Source organism: Gymnodraco acuticeps, unplaced genomic scaffold (genome assembly GCF_902827175.1).
Source record: "Gymnodraco acuticeps unplaced genomic scaffold, fGymAcu1.1, whole genome shotgun sequence".
In the NCBI taxonomy this organism is placed as follows: domain Eukaryota; kingdom Metazoa; phylum Chordata; class Actinopteri; order Perciformes; family Bathydraconidae; genus Gymnodraco; species Gymnodraco acuticeps.
In genome coordinates, this window is record NW_022990398.1 from 2,167,240 (window position 1) to 2,184,241 (window position 17,002).

At 43.6% G+C, this 17,002-nt stretch overlaps 1 protein-coding gene across 1 annotated transcript; it reads right to left on the bottom strand.

Annotated features, from left to right (window-relative positions):
- Positions 1-2,618: 2,618 nt before the first annotated feature.
- LOC117551716 (sodium- and chloride-dependent GABA transporter 2-like) lies at positions 2,619-16,889 on the bottom strand. Its single transcript, XM_034224689.1, has 14 exons — positions 16,724-16,889; positions 16,512-16,646; positions 10,864-11,004; positions 7,275-7,362; positions 7,045-7,177; positions 6,830-6,964; positions 6,651-6,754; positions 6,422-6,546; positions 4,637-4,749; positions 4,411-4,548; positions 4,081-4,183; positions 3,790-3,890; positions 3,218-3,388; positions 2,619-2,911 (listed from the first exon to the last, which is right to left on the bottom strand). Exons 1-14 carry the CDS (start codon positions 16,887-16,889, stop codon positions 2,756-2,758), a joined length of 1,809 nt encoding a protein of 602 aa, XP_034080580.1. The 3' UTR covers positions 2,619-2,755.
- Positions 16,890-17,002: the final 113 nt, after the last annotated feature.

Here is a 17,002-nt window from a genome sequence, read left to right on the forward strand (position 1 = left end):
GTAACGGTAAACCACAGAAAAGTAAGTCCAGTGGGGCACACGTTGAATACATATAATACAGTAGTTCTATTATGCCTTTAAGCCTATACGTTTAACCCATAAGAACCCGGACCCATTTCTACTTTTGGGGAAATTAAGGGGAACGTCATTTAGACTAAATAGAACACCTAGAACACATTTCTGACAAGTAACCCCCCCTAGTGTCAAATATCTGAAATGTGACATGTCACATTGGGCTTTAATGGTAAAGTAACTCTTATTTATAACTTCATTAATGAGGATGATTTTTTGGTTTACATTTGTTTGAACATACTTTGAATTGAATAATAAAGAATATGTTAACTAAATATAATTGAATCAGCTAAATTAACTGAGCAGATCATAATCATATTTGTAATTGTGCATATATGTCACTCCGGGTTTACTGTGAATGTTTAGGGTTAATGTGCCGATGTGACATCAGTGTCACAGCAATATTTATGGCATTTGTTTCATATCAATTTCATCAATAAATGTTTCTACAACAGGTTATATGTAATCAGAATCAGAAAAGAGCCGAAGACAGCTTAATGTTTAACAAATGACATGTAAGCATTTGTATTCTTAAATGGCTTGAATGTTAACTTTAGCAACAAAAAACCTTTCCAAATGTAGCTAGTTCTGTCACATGTGTTAGCCTGGCACATGGACATCTTGGACATGTTGTTATGGAAACACAAAAGCAAATGACAAGGACCATAACCCACCAGACTGTTCAGTGTGTGTCACTTAGGGACTTCTTGAGATAAAAAAGGTGTCTAAGCAATTCTGTCTGCCTTCCGTGTTGCACCATGAGGACCCACTGATATAAAATGCGTAACTGTCTAAGTTGCAACCATGCACTTTTTGGAGGGCTAAGCGCCAGCTTGACATGTTTTTGGCTTCATTTATAGAAGGAAAGACAACAGTGATAGTTATGTTTCAGAATAACATTTATTGGAAATTGTTAGAACAATCTCACTGGTCACTGGCTTGAGCTTCAATCTCAGGATCCATGTATTTGTGATCAAAAGTAGGCTAATATAAAAGTAGTGTAAGTCATTACATTTCAGAGACAGTAATATTGTAATGTAACGTAGCCTATTACTTAAAAAAGACAGTAATAAGTAATGTACTGTATTACATTTTGGAAGTAACTTGCCCAACACTGCAGATGATCCAGTCATCTCGATGCTGCTTTCGGGCTGTGAATAAACAACTTGTTTTACTTTTAGGCTGTCTGAAGGTATGGACAGCTACTATAGGCTACATCACATTAAGAACGATGTACAAATATTTTATATGTATTCAACATGTGCCCCGCTGGACTTACTTTTCTGTGGTTGACCGTTACTGTGACATCAGTATGGCCACGGAAGATAGTTTGTGTGATTCATTCCCATGCATCAAGGTTATTTTCATGTAGCCTATGTAATTGTTTTTCCTGCACAGTGTAGAGTCTTGTTGTGATGAGAGGGATACAGGTATTTCATTAAAAAAACGTGCTCCCTGGAGAATAGCTACAGCATTTATATCACAATTTAATCGGAGCTGATCACAACTTGTCATGAGTGATCCAGTCATCTCGATGAGCGTTCGGGCTGTGAATAAACAACTTGTGTTTTACTTTTAGGCTGTCTGAAGGTATGGACAGCTATCAAAGCTACTATACATCACATTAAGAACGATGTACAAATGAAAGTCGGACACAAATATATAATTTAAATGATTTATTCAAGTTTGCAATATTTTGAACAGGCATCCACACAGTCACCTACTTTGTAATGTTCGATACTTCCCTGTAAGCGTCACGTTATCCACCTCTCACCCACAACCTCACATACGAGTACTGAATGTGCATCAAAGTGATCTTATGAAGGCAGATATAGCAAAAGATGAACGTAAACGACAAACGAGGCGATTGACATGGTAAGTCAACAATGGGTCCTCAATGTAAACGCCCCGGATTCCTATGACGAAAATAATAGAATGTCGCCAGTTGTCATGACTCAAGTTATACTGCAACACCGGGATGGCGGAGAGAAGCGCTCCAAGGTGTGGTTAAATGTTACCCGTCTCGATGTGGACAATGCTCTTTGCCAATAGTGCAATAAGAGTTTAGGATGTAAGGGCGGTAACACAAGCAATTTGTCTAAACATTTAGCAAAAGTGCACCACATTCAGACGGAGAAATGCACCGGGTTCGACTGTCTTTCTAGCAGCTCTGAAGAACCCCATCCACGAATAACTTTCCCACGTCAGCAACACACGGTCCGGAGATAACAAAATGATACAAACATGGGTTAATGATTAGAGGTAACTGAGTTATTTCTTTTGTTAAAGTTTCAGCTATTCTGTTTACAATTATGTTATCACATTATTTAATACGATTTGTTAAAACATTGTTGTTTCTTTTGATGTGAAATATTATGTATTTAATTTAAATAAAAAGCAATGTTAATTTTGTTCACAATTTGTTTAGTTAATTTAATAATATATGTATTTTTTAATCAAATATTCATCTTTATTGTTAGTTTCCACATGCCTAAAACAACCTCAAGCTACATCTAAAAGTTGATGGCAAATAAGAGCCTTTGAGAAATTGTGCAAGGCATAATAGTCAGAATAGTCGATTAATCGATTATCAAATTAGTCGTTTGTTGCAGCCCTACTTTCAACAACAAGGATTTTAGACTAAAGCCCAGGCGCTCCGTACCCAATCTCAGTTTGAGGACACTTAAATGCAGTTGAAGAAGAGAGCAGTTGATTCTGTGTTTGGTATAAACGTAGTAGTGATCTGTTGCAGGTCTTCCCCTCTGCTGGGCTGCAACTCAGTTTCTCTCTTCTGGTTCACGGTGAAGTCAGGATCAGGTTGGCACAAATGATGGAAACGCTAAGAAAATGGGAGAAAAAGTCAGAAATACTTTGAGACTTTTAAAATGCTATCTATATTGTTATATAAATCGGCATTATGCTTTGATTTATAGACCTCAACATGTCACTTCTAAAAGGCCTTTACTCTAAATGAATCATAATAATGAAAAACACAATGAAACTGAAACCTATTTAATAAATGAGATCCGAGATGCGAGTTATCGGTTATTTTGCTTTTAATTGGCCCATAATGAATATATCCAATATAAGACATATAGGCCTTGATTATTCTTGAATTGTTATCATTTATACAGTTTTCCCGCACCTGACTGAGGCTCCCAGTCCCCGTTCCTAGTTTAAACAGCGCCCACCCCGGCACGAGCAGGATGGAGGAGAGGGTGAGGACCCAGCCCAGCACGTGGGCCCAGGTAGGGTACACGTACCAGCGGTTAAAGGTCAGAGGCTGGTACTCCACTAGAGAACAAATGAAAGTACCCTGAGAAAAAAGGAGGGATTCAGAAGGTGTCTAGACATTTAATCTAGCAAAAAACAAACAAAGGCTACAATAACATGCTGGGACATATTCAGGTGTACATGCACTGTTGGACAGTAAATATTGACTGAAGTACAATTCTGTGGTACTTATACTATACTTGAGTGCTTCCATTTACTCTACTAGTGCTTTTTTTTAGTAAATGTATTATTTGTTCTTTATACTTCTTTATTTGTTACCACTGACGGATCACTTTGAATGCACGATTATTTATTTTTTTAAAAGAGTATTTCTACACTGTAATGATCTGAGTACTTCGTCAGCCTCTGTGTACTAGAGAATAGACCAAGGCTGTGTGAAAATACATTATTCATACTGTATGTACAACATTGAAAGTGACCCACCAGTGAGATCAGCGGTGTGAGGTAGAGCCAGCAGAATTTAAAGAACGGGTTGGCTTGCATGCCTGTCATGTCCTTTATGATGCCATACAACCGATCAGCCCCTTTATAGAAGAAGATTTAAGAGGATATGATTAGTGGATCAGGCTAGATGTGTGTGGATTATTTGATGTCATTTAGGTTGTAGTTTCTGCCTCTGCTGCTTTACATTTTATCTCGTTTGATCACTCGAGTTTCCCAACTGTATAGGTCAAGCATAAATACCTGCAGTGCCAATTGAAACAGAATACCTACCAAATACCCATGCCAGTGCCAGGGTTTCAAAAACACACAGGAAGAGGATGCAGACGCCATTACAAGCGTAGTAGTCAAACATCTGGAACACATACATTCCTCCCTGGAAACAACAGTAAAGATATTTACTTAACATAGGTATTATGACAAGATCAGGTGCATGGAAACCTAAAATATAAATATTGTATTAATTAAAAGGCCATAAACTGAAAGCATCTTGTGACAATAAAATGAAAATATGGTATACAAATCGTATTTGGCGGCAATATTCTGCCATAGTGGATTGGTAAATATGTAATGTATGTACAGTATATAACACTAAACCCTGACCTCAGTGATCATGACGAGCTGACAGAAGAAGCATGTGAGGCAGAAGAGGAGGAGGAAGCGTTCCCGCCGGCCTGCCCTGCGCATCACTGAGGGAAACACGTCTATGATGGACGTCATCACCACCTCCATTGCAACAAACTGAAGGGAGAAAACACGAGACAGAATAGGTACATCTCAATATGTGAACGTGTTCTTCCTCAAAGAGTTCATGAAGAGGCCATCTCACTTGTGTGTCCAGACCCAGGAGGATGAGCATGACAAAGAAACAGATGGACCACAGTTGGGGCAGAGGCATCATGGCTACAGCCTGAGGGTACGCAATGAACGCCAAGCCGGGACCTGGAACACAACAAGACTCTTCACTGGCTATTATCTGCCTTTTGTTGCTCAACTGATTCAGCATTATAACTTTGTAAAGCAAAAGTGCATCCAATGGCAAGTGGAGTTTCATTATTCGAGTAACAAATGAATAACAGCGTCCTGGAAGGAACTGGGGACGTTACTGGAAATCAGGAAGGGGTATAGAAGAAGTACAACAGAGTAAATCTCTTTACATGTGTGTTTCAGTACAGACTGAATGTAGATTGTGCGGAAAATAATATTTGAAAATGATAAGGCCAAGGTGACTGCTTTATTGTCGTGATCATTCATGTGTTTTTAACGAGAAGGAAGAGTGGAATGTAGGAATGAAGGAAAAAAAAAAAGAGCCACAAAAAAGTTGTATAAACACAGTGCAATGGAAAAGTCATGATTTAAGTAACACATTAAAAAACAACTTCTTTGATCTCTAAATGGAGGGAAAATAACAGGGAATCATGAAGGGGGTTAAAGGAAGTACAGCCATCTAATGTCATTCACTACTTCAAGCTACAGCGGACAAAATACGATAAGCTACTGATGTTGACGCAGTCAGATTTTTTGTTTGTACTGTAAATATTTGGGCTGGGAAGTGAAGGGATATGTGAGTAGAGCAACATGAGCTCATTCAGAGCCTGACCCTTACCCCAGTGAGTGACAATGAATGTGTGTATAAGGTGCCATGAACACTCAGGCGTTGGGCTGATTGTTAATGTCATGTCTATGGTTGCCCTGAAGATGTCAGCAAATGTTTAATTTATTATGGACTTGAGGTGGAAGGCATGTTCAGGACTTTTAATTTAGTAAAAGTACTAATTAAATAATTCAAAAATACTCCCTTACCAGGAAAACTCCTCTTACCAATATCGTAGTTGACAAGTAAAAAAGTAAAAGTACTCGTTCGGCAGTGAAATGTCCCCAGATACTTAGTTTATATTGACTTGAATATATTCTAAAACTAAATTCCCATGCAGAATGTGTTTGGATTTCTCTCCTCTTTGATTTTCTTTTTTGTGTGAAAATATTGTATGATTTGACCTCTTTAGCCCTAAACAGTTCCTTTTAGATAACCCATGTGGGAAATTTAGGAAGAAAAACGTATTTGGTTGAACTGCTGTCAACTAATGAACATTTGAATAGTGATTAAGGGCTAATTTTGGTGGCATCTGAGGCCAAACTTATTGCTCTATTTTACGTTTTGTTGGAGGAGCCTGATACTTGAGGTTTGTATTGCCAAAAATACTAATACAAATAAACCCTTTAAATCCATTGGCTCTATGTTGATAAGCGTTAACTGCAGGTGTGTTTTTAGACCTCCCTCCTCAGAGTGCGTGCTCATGATTTTCCCAGGAATGTCACCATAGACACACAGTTGGTAGTACTCTAAATGCAATTGCTTTAAACAGTGGGACAGAGACTTGATCATTATTGTGATACTTAATGTGTCCTTAGATTATAGTATATGTATGTATGTACTCAGTTACTTTCCACCATGGTCGTGCCCTAGCTAGCATTTCTTGAGAGTTTAGGAGATGTGCATCACCTACTGCTATGACAATGATGTGGTTACAAAATGGTTGCTTCAACCTAGGCTGCAACAAGGTGTAGAAAGACGAGGTTGCATTTTCTTAGTATCTCTATTGGCTTGCCATACCTGACTCGGCGACTTCTGCAATGGGAACGCCTTGCTCATGAGCCATGAACCCCAGCACAGAGAAGACTGCAAACCCAGCTACTACACTGGTTCCACTGTTTAGCAGACACAGCCACAGACAGTCTCTGCAAAACACAAAAACACATTAATTCAAATTGATAATTTCTTCATCAGTCAGAAAAGTTTATATCAGAGCATCAAGCTCAGTCACACATTGACAAATACTAACTTATAGCAGTTGTTGTTGTATTTGTTGTAGCTGCCTAGCACAGTTAAGGAGCCAACCCCCACGCTGTATGAGAAGAAGATCTGAGCCCCAGCCTCCATCCAGACCTGCTCCAGCAACGTAACAGTGGGTAAATGTACCCATGAACTCTGCACTGTTACCATATGTCATGCATTTCCTACCTGAGGGTCTGCAAGTCGTGAGGGTTCGGGCAAAAGGTAGAAAATTATTCCTTGTTTAGCCCCAGGAAGAGAGAGTCCACGGATCAAAAGAATGACTAACATCACATAGGGGAAGGTAGCAGTGAAATAAACCACCTGGAGAAAAATATCAACATTTGAGGCATTCAAATATATAGCATATACTTTTACTATAGTATTAGGTTGTATATAAATACCTTTCCTGTAGACCTGACCCCTTTCCAGATACAGAAGTAGCATGTGACCCACATTATAATTACGCACAACAGCACCTCCCACCTGATGCTGCCTATCTGCTCAATACCCCCTGAGATAGCCAGCACCCGTCGTCTAGAAGGATAAAAAGATAGACACAATGTTTTATTGAGACTTTTTAGGGCACACTTTGGCACTTGAATGAACCTAGAGGCTTAGCTTGTTCACATACTCCCAGAACTCTGTGGCAGCAGAGGATGTGTTGGTCCGGTTGCTCCATTGAAAGGTTTCATTTTTTGTGGAAAAATCAACACAGTTATCTGAAAAGATAGTAAGAAAGGAAATTATGATTATATTCTCAAGGCAGATGTATAAGTTGTTGGAGCACCACCCAATGGCGGTGGTGGAAGGTTCACCTCTGCTCCACGCGTCCCTTGATGACTGATGAGCTAGTCAAATTATAAAAGAAGGAACTCAAAGCACCAGAATAAAGGTTAAACAATAATCTGTTTTAATGGTAAAAGCAACAATACACAATACAGAGCACTGCAATAGTACCAAATACAGAGTACTCCGGGCTCAATTCCTACCACCGTGTGATACAAGTACCACGACAGCCAGTCAGGAAGAGAGCCCCGACTGTAAGAATTTTTACAGTATTTAAACACATTCTGTGGGAGGAGTTGTGTTGGTCGCTCCTCCCTAGCTATTTGTTTTTGTCGATTTCACTTCTGGGCAAGCCCTAGACCGTGAGATGGTGTGTGTGTCTAAATAAGGATGTTTCCTGCCATGCAAACTGCTCCTACTTCATACAGAGTAATTAAGCACACACATATATTTAAGCCAACTACTCCAAAATGTTCTGGCAATTTAGCACAGGCCTCCTCTGAACTTCCTCTAACCTCGAAGTCAGCTCACTTAACAGGAATACATCTATTGATAATTCAGAACGACCATTATCCCATGGCCTCTCTAGGAGTCTTGCAGGATATGAATTATCCAATTAACTAAGTCTGCCCACAAGCACACATACATTTTCCCCTATGCAGCTACGCACCAACATTTTTATCGTTTCTAACTGTATTAGGTCTGAGGAAGCCCCTCTCTTGGAGTTCCTCTGACCTCTGTTGAGATCTTCATATGAAGTGAATACTTAAAACGAAAGTTAATTGAGATCATGGTATGAAGTGAATACTTAAAAACGAAAGTTAATTAATAAATCATACATGATCAATCATATTCTTGTATAAACCCATAATGAGAATGCTTCTTGGCGGTTTTTTAATATGGATCTATGCTTGCAATTTTTTCTGTTGCTATTTGAGAACTTTGCGTTTTGAAAAGAGGGTGTTGTGAGTTTTCATAGTATGTTTAATACTTAAAAACGAAAGTTAGTTATAATCAAATATAATCAATTATATTCTTGTATAACCCACAATGAAAATGCTTCATATTTTAGGTTTTCTATAGTTACAGTATAAATAAAACAAAGTGGTTTGTTTAAGTTGATTTTTCTTCCTCTCCTCTGGCAGCAGTCCACAGGGAGGGGGGGGCTTCACACTAAGGGGAGAAACATTAGAGGCCAAAGAGAGTTCATGTCCTTTTTACCTCATATGAAAGGGTGTCTTATCCCATAACAGCTGTGGAACATGTCGGGACATGTTTAGCCTTGTACATTAGTGCGCATGCGCAGTTTTCAACTGAATTGGGTGAAGAGGAGGAGTTTGTTTTTTGGGTTTAGGATCCAGTTTTTTTAGCATAAAGAGACTGGTTTTTTGAGAGAGCGCGAGAGAGGGGGGGTGACCCCTGGTAGACTCTCTCCCGGTAGGCTGTGTGCTTCAGAGCTGGGTTAATAGCTCTCGGTAAGGTCCTCCCAGACGGGGTAAATATCTCTCGAATTTATTGGTTGTTGGCTGAGTGGAATGATTTGATGAGAGAAAAAGTGTATGGAATGTTATAAATACTGCCATCTGTGAGGAAAATCTCCCCTCCGAAATTGCAGATAGGTATGGGTTTTTAAATGTTATACCCGCCGTCTGTGTCGGAAAAAGTGTATGGAATGTTATAAATACTGCCATCTGTGAGGAAAATCTCCCCTCCGAAATTGCAGATAGGTATGGGTTTTTAAATGTTATACCCCCGTCTGTGTCGGAAAAAACGGTATGAAACTGATGTGAATTGAGTTGGTGAAAATGAAAAAGTTGAATGCTCTTTTTATTGTCACCGGTCTTTTTACGAGGAAATACCTCTAAATTCTATCGGGAGAATTTTAAAATGTCACAACTGAAATGGGCAGTTGAAATTAAAACATTTTGGTAATAAATGTAAGACTGTGAATTAAAGTTTCATTTGAACATAATCACAGCACCAGGTTTTTAGTATGATTATAATGTTGTAAAGAGAGAAGGTAAAAACCCTGTATTAGTTTGGACCTATTTTTCTTCAAATAAACTGAATCCCACCTGTTGGATTGGGATCCTTTAAAAGACACCTGTGCTCTCCTCTCCTGCGTCAAAGGTAAGATTGCACCCTGCCACACACACTTAGGTAGGAGCACACTCCATTTACTGATATCAAAATCCTTCGGGATCGCTTAAACAGATTAAAAAAGAGTTGTCTGAATTGAAACAGCAGTTAATTGAACCTGGTTCTTCGGGGGGGTTAGGAAGAGGTGAGATCTTGCTGACGTTGGTGGATCTGAGCCAAGCAGCAACCTTACATAGACTCAATAATCTTCGGAAAGGTCAATTAGGAGGTCAGAGTAATTTACCGGAATAAATTATCAGGACCTCTCAATACTCTAAACACCTCTTACCAATTCACTTAACATGGGTACATCTGCTGTTATTTTGCAAAGACCATTGATAATTAGCAAAGAGACTCCCGGGCCTTTTCTACTGACTTTCTGAAAAATACTCATCCACGGGTAATCATTTTACTCAAGGCAGAAATCACAGGTTGTACTGTACCTCACCTACTCACAAATAGCCAAAAAAAACACCTTTTGGTTATAATACAAAAGTGGAAGAAAGACAATTTGCGCTAATCTACTTCTACTAAAAATGGGACATCATAATAGGAATATTAATATAAAAAACCTCTCTATATTTAAGAGGAAAAAATTGACTCGTCCATTCAAGTTTAACACATATAAAAACACACATATATTAGTGATAACATAATTCAACACACTTCTTATATCAGGTGACATTAAAAATGAATATACCAGAAATACGCTGTATTAAACTTTCTGCTATAACATGTTATTTTAATACTTGAAAGTGTCTCTGTGGCTCTAGGATGAGGTTACGGAAGTCTAAACATTTTTTAACCAGAGCCTCCATTCTGGTGTGGAGTTTAAAGGGGCCCTATGCTGATTTTCTGGTATCAGGATTTAATTTTGTGCCTTTATTGTGACCTGTTTACTAGCTTTAATGTTCAACAAGATATTTATTTTTCTCATACGCTGCATGCACCTCTTTTCACCGTCTGATTGGAAAAACCCAAAAAGCATGATAGGGCCTCTTTAAATGGAAAACAAGACAGGAAGGGCCTAATGAACGACGCCATCTAGTTGCATTATCGGAAATGTAGGATTAATTGTTCTGAAATTTAACGCATATTAGGAGGTAAAAGTCAGTGGTCATTGGTTCCTTTAATTTTTATTTAAAAAAAGTTCTACTTTACAAATAAGAAGTTATTTGAGATAATGTGAAAAAGTACAGCATGTTCTAAGATAACATCAGTACACAGCAGACATGGTAGTACTAGTTTATCTTAGATTAGATTATTTTGTATCTAAGTATCACAATCCTTTTCACCTGTGTTCCAGTAGTTGTCGCAGCTGGCCCAGGGCAGCTGTGAGCTGAAGGAGAACACCAGGTAGAGCAGAGCCCAGGACAGAATGAGGATGTAGGTCATGCAGCTGTAGAGGATGATCACCTGCCCTCCATAGCCAATACCTGCAAGCTCACATTTTGCAGTTATAGATTCTGTTATAGAATAACAATATGAAAAACCCGTCAACCTCGGTTTAATAATTTCCTAAAGCGGTGAACGGTCAGCCTAACGGGAGCCTGACCAAATACAGCCTACTTCTTCAACTGCTTACTCAATCTAAAATAAATGTATCTTAAACTGTATATAAATAGATTTATTTTATTTTATTTGTTGTATTAAACTACACTGTTACAATGCAAAAGGGCAGGTGGTAGTCCTCAGCTCCAAACAAGGGTGACTTAAATTACATAACTATAGGTTACTTACGTAACCCCAGTTCTCAGAGTAACATGAAGTGAGATGTCTCACTATGGGATGCGCCTCATCGCGGAGTAAACAGAAGCATCAATCTCATTACGCCAATCCTGATTGGCTGGAGATCTTGACGTCAGCGTCAGGGAAATCACCCCCTATAAGTAGCTTGCGCCACAACGCATGCGCCATTCAAAATAAGCACCTCTTCTCGCTTCACCATAGCAAGGAGGGCCGTCTGGTGAGACATCTCATTTCATGTTACTCTGAGAACTGGGGTTACGTAAGTAACCTATAGTTCTCATTCATAACACTCCGTTCGATGTCTCACTATGGGAAATTGTAGCTCCCGTATTGCCAGACGAGCTTATCTCGAAAATCACCAAACCAACCAGAACTTAACAGGTAGAGCTCTGACTCAACCAGGTGCCCAGCACTGCTTGAGTCACACTGGGAGCAGAACGTCCAGCCTGTTAGGAGGCAGACAAAAGTGAGCGGCGAGGACCAGCTCGCCGCTGCACCAATGTCTTTGATGGGAGACATCCTGGAGCCAGACTCTGAGTCGAAAGAGCTCGCAGACCCGAGGGTGCCTGCGAACTCTGACTCGTATGAGCCCCAAAGCAATTGCTTCCACAGACCAGTGGGAGAGCCGTTGCTTAGTAACAGGCTTGCCCTTATAAGGGTTAGCCCAGGACACAAGGGGTTGGTCATTATGACAAAGCACCCTCTATCTGTCCCTGTACGTGCGTGAAGCACGGGCTGGACACGGCAAATCCGGCCGCTGTTCCCCGGAGGAATACAGTGGCGGGGAGGATGCCTCAATGTCAAATGTGGTACCCGAACCGACCGCCTTAAGATAAAGGCAGGGTCAGGCTTCAACCACACTCTGTTTGCCCTGGGGCAAACTGAGTGCATGAAAACTGTACAGATAGTGCATGAGTGCCACTGGCTCGCTTGGCAGCTGCCAGGGTCAGCTTCATGTCACACTGTATTCAGATTGTACCACTCACGGGCCAGGCCCATAGAGCCAAGCGCTCTGGGTGTGGGTGAAAGATTGCCCCCCCCGCTTGGGACAGTATGTCCCTGCGTAGTGGGAGCTGCCATGGCTGCCCGCACAGCAGCTGATATATCTCCGCTAGCCAGTACATAGCTGGCCAGTGCGGAGCTATCAGGATAAGTGTGTGGCGTTGCTCTCTCACTCTGGCCAGAGTTGGGGGTATCAGAGCCAGGGGTGGGAACGCGTACAGAAGGCCCGGGGGCCAATTGTACGCGAGTGCATCCACGCCTAACGGTGCATTTAGATCGCGCATCAAAAAGAACAGCTGACACTGAGCGTTGTCTTTCGATGCGAACAGATACACCGCGGCTCTGCCGTAACGCACCCACAGCTGGCTCACAATCCTTGGATGTAGAGTCCAGTCTGCATAAAGTGGTATACCTCTGGACAGTAGATCTGCCCCGAGGTTCCTCACTCCCGGTACGTGTGTCGCTCTCAGAGAGAGGAGACGCCTACCGCTCCATAGGATAAGTTTGCGCGCCAGTGTGTGTAACTGGAGAGAACGCAAACCCCCTTGGCGGTTAATATACGATATCGTGGTCGTATTGTCTGTCCTCACGAGGACGTGATGTCCCCTGAGGAAAGGCAGAAAGCGTTTTAGGGTGAGAAACACCGCTAAAAGCTCCAGGTAATTTATGTGTGCCCGCTGGAGGTCTCTGCTCCAGAGACCCCTCACCGGGCGACCTTCATAAATACCTCCCCAACCTGTCAGACATGCGTCCGTGGTGACCACTTTCCGTGAAAGGACAGCACCCATAGGCACACCTCGTACTAGAAAAGTCGGGTGCAGCCAGTGGCGCAGTGCCATTACGCATTTCACAGTAACCATCACCAGGATGGCTGACGCCATGAGCCCCAGCAATCGCAGGCATGATCTGAAGAGAACATGTTTGCGCAGCTGGAAAAGAGCGAGACAAGCTCTGAAAGCTTTCACTCTTTCCGCTGACAAGCGAGCTGAAAAGGGCACCGAGTTCAGGCGTAAACCCAGGAAGAGTATAGTCTGCGCGGGGCACAACATGCTCTTCTCTGTGTTTATTATGAAACCCAGGTTGAGCAGGTGCTTTACGAGGACATTCGTCTGCGTAACAGCCTCCTGCTCCGACTGTGCGAGAAGCAGCCAGTCGTCCAGGTAGGTCGCCAGGCGAATACCCTGTTGTCTTAACGGGGCTATCGCGGCTTCCGTACATCGTACAAACACCCTTGGACTGAGAGACAGACCGAAGGGGAGTACTCTGTATTCATAACAGATCCCCTGAAATGCGAATCTCAGATATTTCCTGTATGGGTAATATACTGGGATGTGAAAATACGCATCTTTCAGGTCGACTGATGTGAACCAGTCGTCTTGTCGCACGAGCCGCAGCAGAGATGTGTGAGTGAGCATTCTGAACTTATATCTTCTTAGATATTTGTTCAGAGCCCTCAAATCAAGTATTGGCCGAATTCCGTTCCCTCCCCGTTTGGGAACGAGGAAGTACTTGGAATAGAAGCCGCCCTGACTCTGCTCGGCGGGTACTATAGATATAGCCCTCTTTTCTAGGAGAGAGAGAATCTCTTTCTCCAGAATATGGGCTGACTCTCCTCGGGCCTGCGAATGCAGAATGCCCGAGAAGCGAGGGGGGGTGACAGCGAATTGGAGTCTGTAGCCCCGTGTTACTGTCTTGAAAACCCAGGCAGATGATGTGAGCATCTTCCACTGCATGCTCCTTAGAGCCAGTGGAGATGTCACTTCTCTTCCCCTCTGAGTCTCTATTTGTTGTGTTATGGGGCCCTCTAGTGTCTGAACACAGTGGTGCCCCCTTTCGACAATCCCCACCGACACTGCGCATGCGCATGACGGTGGTGCCTTCACAACCCCAGCCGGCACTGCGCATGCGCGTGGCGGTGGTGCTTTTAAAAACCCCAGCCGGCACTGCGCATGCGCGTGACGGTGGTGCCTTCACAGACCCGCCTGTAATCCGCCTTTTGAGAGATGCCGTAGCTGCTCTCAGAAGGGGAACAGTTGACGGGCTGTTTATTGTTTTTTCTTTTCATTTTTCCGAGCTGCGCCCTTGGCTCGAAGCCTGGATGCGTCAGCGGAAAATGATTTGTGACAGAAAAATCAATAAGTGTGTGACATGTGTTTACGCGGACTTGAGGATGGTGTTGAGGCATCTCTCGAGGCGGCGGGAACACATTTAGAGCTGGGGAACCGTAGACTTCCAGCTCTGTCACAGAGGGGAGAAGGAGGGGCTGTCACGCCGCTCGCTTCTTCTTCCTCGACTGCTGGCCGAAATTCTGGGTTGGCTGCGCCTGGGCTGCAGCCGGAACCGGAGATTTTCTAGGCCAGCTCGCCCTCGTCCCCTGCCTGGGCTGGGGACTCGGGGCGGACTGCGACCTCTGCGTTTTCGGTATTTTGAACCGAGCAGGGTTCGGAGCAGCTTGGACGAAGGGCTGCCGCTGCGAAGGCAGCGGCTGGGCCCTTCGAGGGAGGCAGAGGTGGAGGGCCTCGTCCTCCTTCTTTTTCGACTCGCTTCTCCTCTGCATGGAGGCAAGAGCGGAGCCGAAAATCCCCTCGGGAACGATGGGCATGTCAAGCACATCCTGAACAACGTTCAGAGCCCTGGCGGACAACGCTGCGGCTCTGTAGGACCGTTCAGTCATGGTCGACTGGAAACGGTCCACCTTCGCTGGCAGCGTGGGGTTCCTGCTTGGTGACCCATCCTCGGTGGGAGGTGGGCTGCCACCAGCAGTTCCATCGGCGGTATGCGGAGCAGGCCGAGCCTCTGCGGGCGAGACCATGGTGAGGTCTCGCCGGGAGCTCCCGCCTGGTGAGGTGTGGGGCTCCGTTCCCGCGTCTTTTGCCGCCACCGGGTCCCGGCCTGAACGGCGTGGGATCCCGGTTCCGCAGCTGCCGCTGTTAGTGAGCCCCAGACCGACACAGTGAGGGGCTCAGTCTCTGCGGCGGACGCCCCCGTGTCTTGATTGCCAAACGGCGAATCAGTGGACATGAGGGAGTCCTGTTCCAACAAGCTAGCTTGGTGTGCTAGCCGTCGGTGGAGGCTCTTTCGGGTGAAACGGGCACAATGCCCGCACGAGCCGGGGTTGTCGATAGCCTCCTGGGCGTGTTCCAGCCCGAGGCAGGACGAGCAGACCTGGTGTGAGTCTGTGCCTGCTATCTTCAACCCGCAGCCGCTTGACCGAGCCTCCGAGTCCCTGACTCCTCTGGTGTGAGGGGGAGAGGCGTCCATCTTGTTCGCCTCGTGGCATGGAGAGGACCCGCTCGTAACAGGTACGTCGTTGAGAGAAAAAGTGTTACCAACCCGTCCTTAATCCGGAGAAAAAGGGACGGTGTGGGTCCTTTGTTCTCAAAGAATATTGACTGGTGTCAATATACTTCTAATCCTTTTCTCCTCCGTGAGAGAGAAAAAGAAAAGCGTCCTCGCTACCGTGGTGTCGGTAGTAAGGGGAAGCTAGCTAGCAACAGGTGCGTAGCTAGCTTGAGAAAAATCAAAACCTTACCTTACTTTCCGGGGAAAGAACGGCGAGGTCGATTTTAATACTAACTGGCGTTAGTATTACCGTCTTCTTGCGAAGCAGAAGGAGTAGCCGGCGAGCGCCCGTCGACCGAAATGGTTATATTTGGGTTCAGTCTGTGGACCGTTAAGCTTGTCCGGCTACTATAGAGATGTGCTCTGAAGCGAGAAGAGGTGTTTGAATGGCGCATGCGTTGTGGCGCAAGCTACTTATAGGGGGTGATTTCCCTGACGCTGACGTCAAGATCTCCAGCCAATCAGGATTGGCGTAATGAGATTGATGCTTCTGTTTGCTCCGCGATGAGGCGCATCCCATAGTGAGACATCGAACGGAGTGTTATGAATGAGAACTCTCACAGCTAGTTTAGGACCAACACAAATCCCTAACTCTTTTCATTGAAATAAACATTCAGCAACAGAACTAAAAGATTTCCCACCTCTCGTTTAAATATTAATATTTTTCACAGAGGACATACTGAAAGGTGGTCAATGTTTGTCTACGGAGCTCTGAGGGAAAATTGGTCTTTTAAGTTGTGTTTGAACCCTCCTTTGTGTGACTACCAAAATAAAACAGCAAAAGTACCAGCTACTTCTTCCACTTTTTTCAGTGAATATTTAATCTACACAAAAGTCCCAAATAGCATACCTTCTGCCAGTGGGCACAACTTCCTCCAGCAGGTGATGCCCCCCTCCTGGGTGTACTGGCCTATAGTGGTCTCCAGCAGAAACAGGGGAACTCCACAGGTCACCACAAAAACCAGATATGGCACCAGGAAGGCACCTAAATGTGCAAAGTATACAACAGTTCGCCTGTACTACAGATTATAGTTACAAGTAGTTAGCCTCGTATTTGCTTACCTCCTCCATTTTTGTAGCAGAGGTAGGGAAACCTCCACACGTTGCCCAGGCCGACAACATTTCCCGCCACAGCCAGGAGAAACTCCACCTTACTGCCCCAGTGTCCTCTCTCCTCAACTTGCTTGTTTCTTGTTGAAATCTTTTTATTCGTCATATCCAAAGTCATTGTGAAAGCTCAGTCTGAACCCAATCGTCCCATTCCCTTGTGTCCAGGTCTTCTCTGCCTTTATATTCACCGCAGATTCTGTATCATATAATGAGCAACTGCCTGAGAGGTTA

Bases quoted from the DNA above. Each gene is read 5' to 3' on its own strand.
- LOC117551716 (XM_034224689.1), bottom strand. From the start codon at position 16,889: ATGACTTTGGATATGACGAATAAAAAGATTTCAACAAGAAACAAGCAA. The intron at 6,965-7,044 runs GTATTTATATAC...ATTTTTCTCCAG, and splicing joins GGGTCAGGTCTACAGGAAAG to GTGGTTTATTTCACTGCTAC. The intron at 6,547-6,650 runs GTTAGTATTTGT...TGTGTTTTGCAG, and splicing joins TACAACAACAACTGCTATAA to AGACTGTCTGTGGCTGTGTC.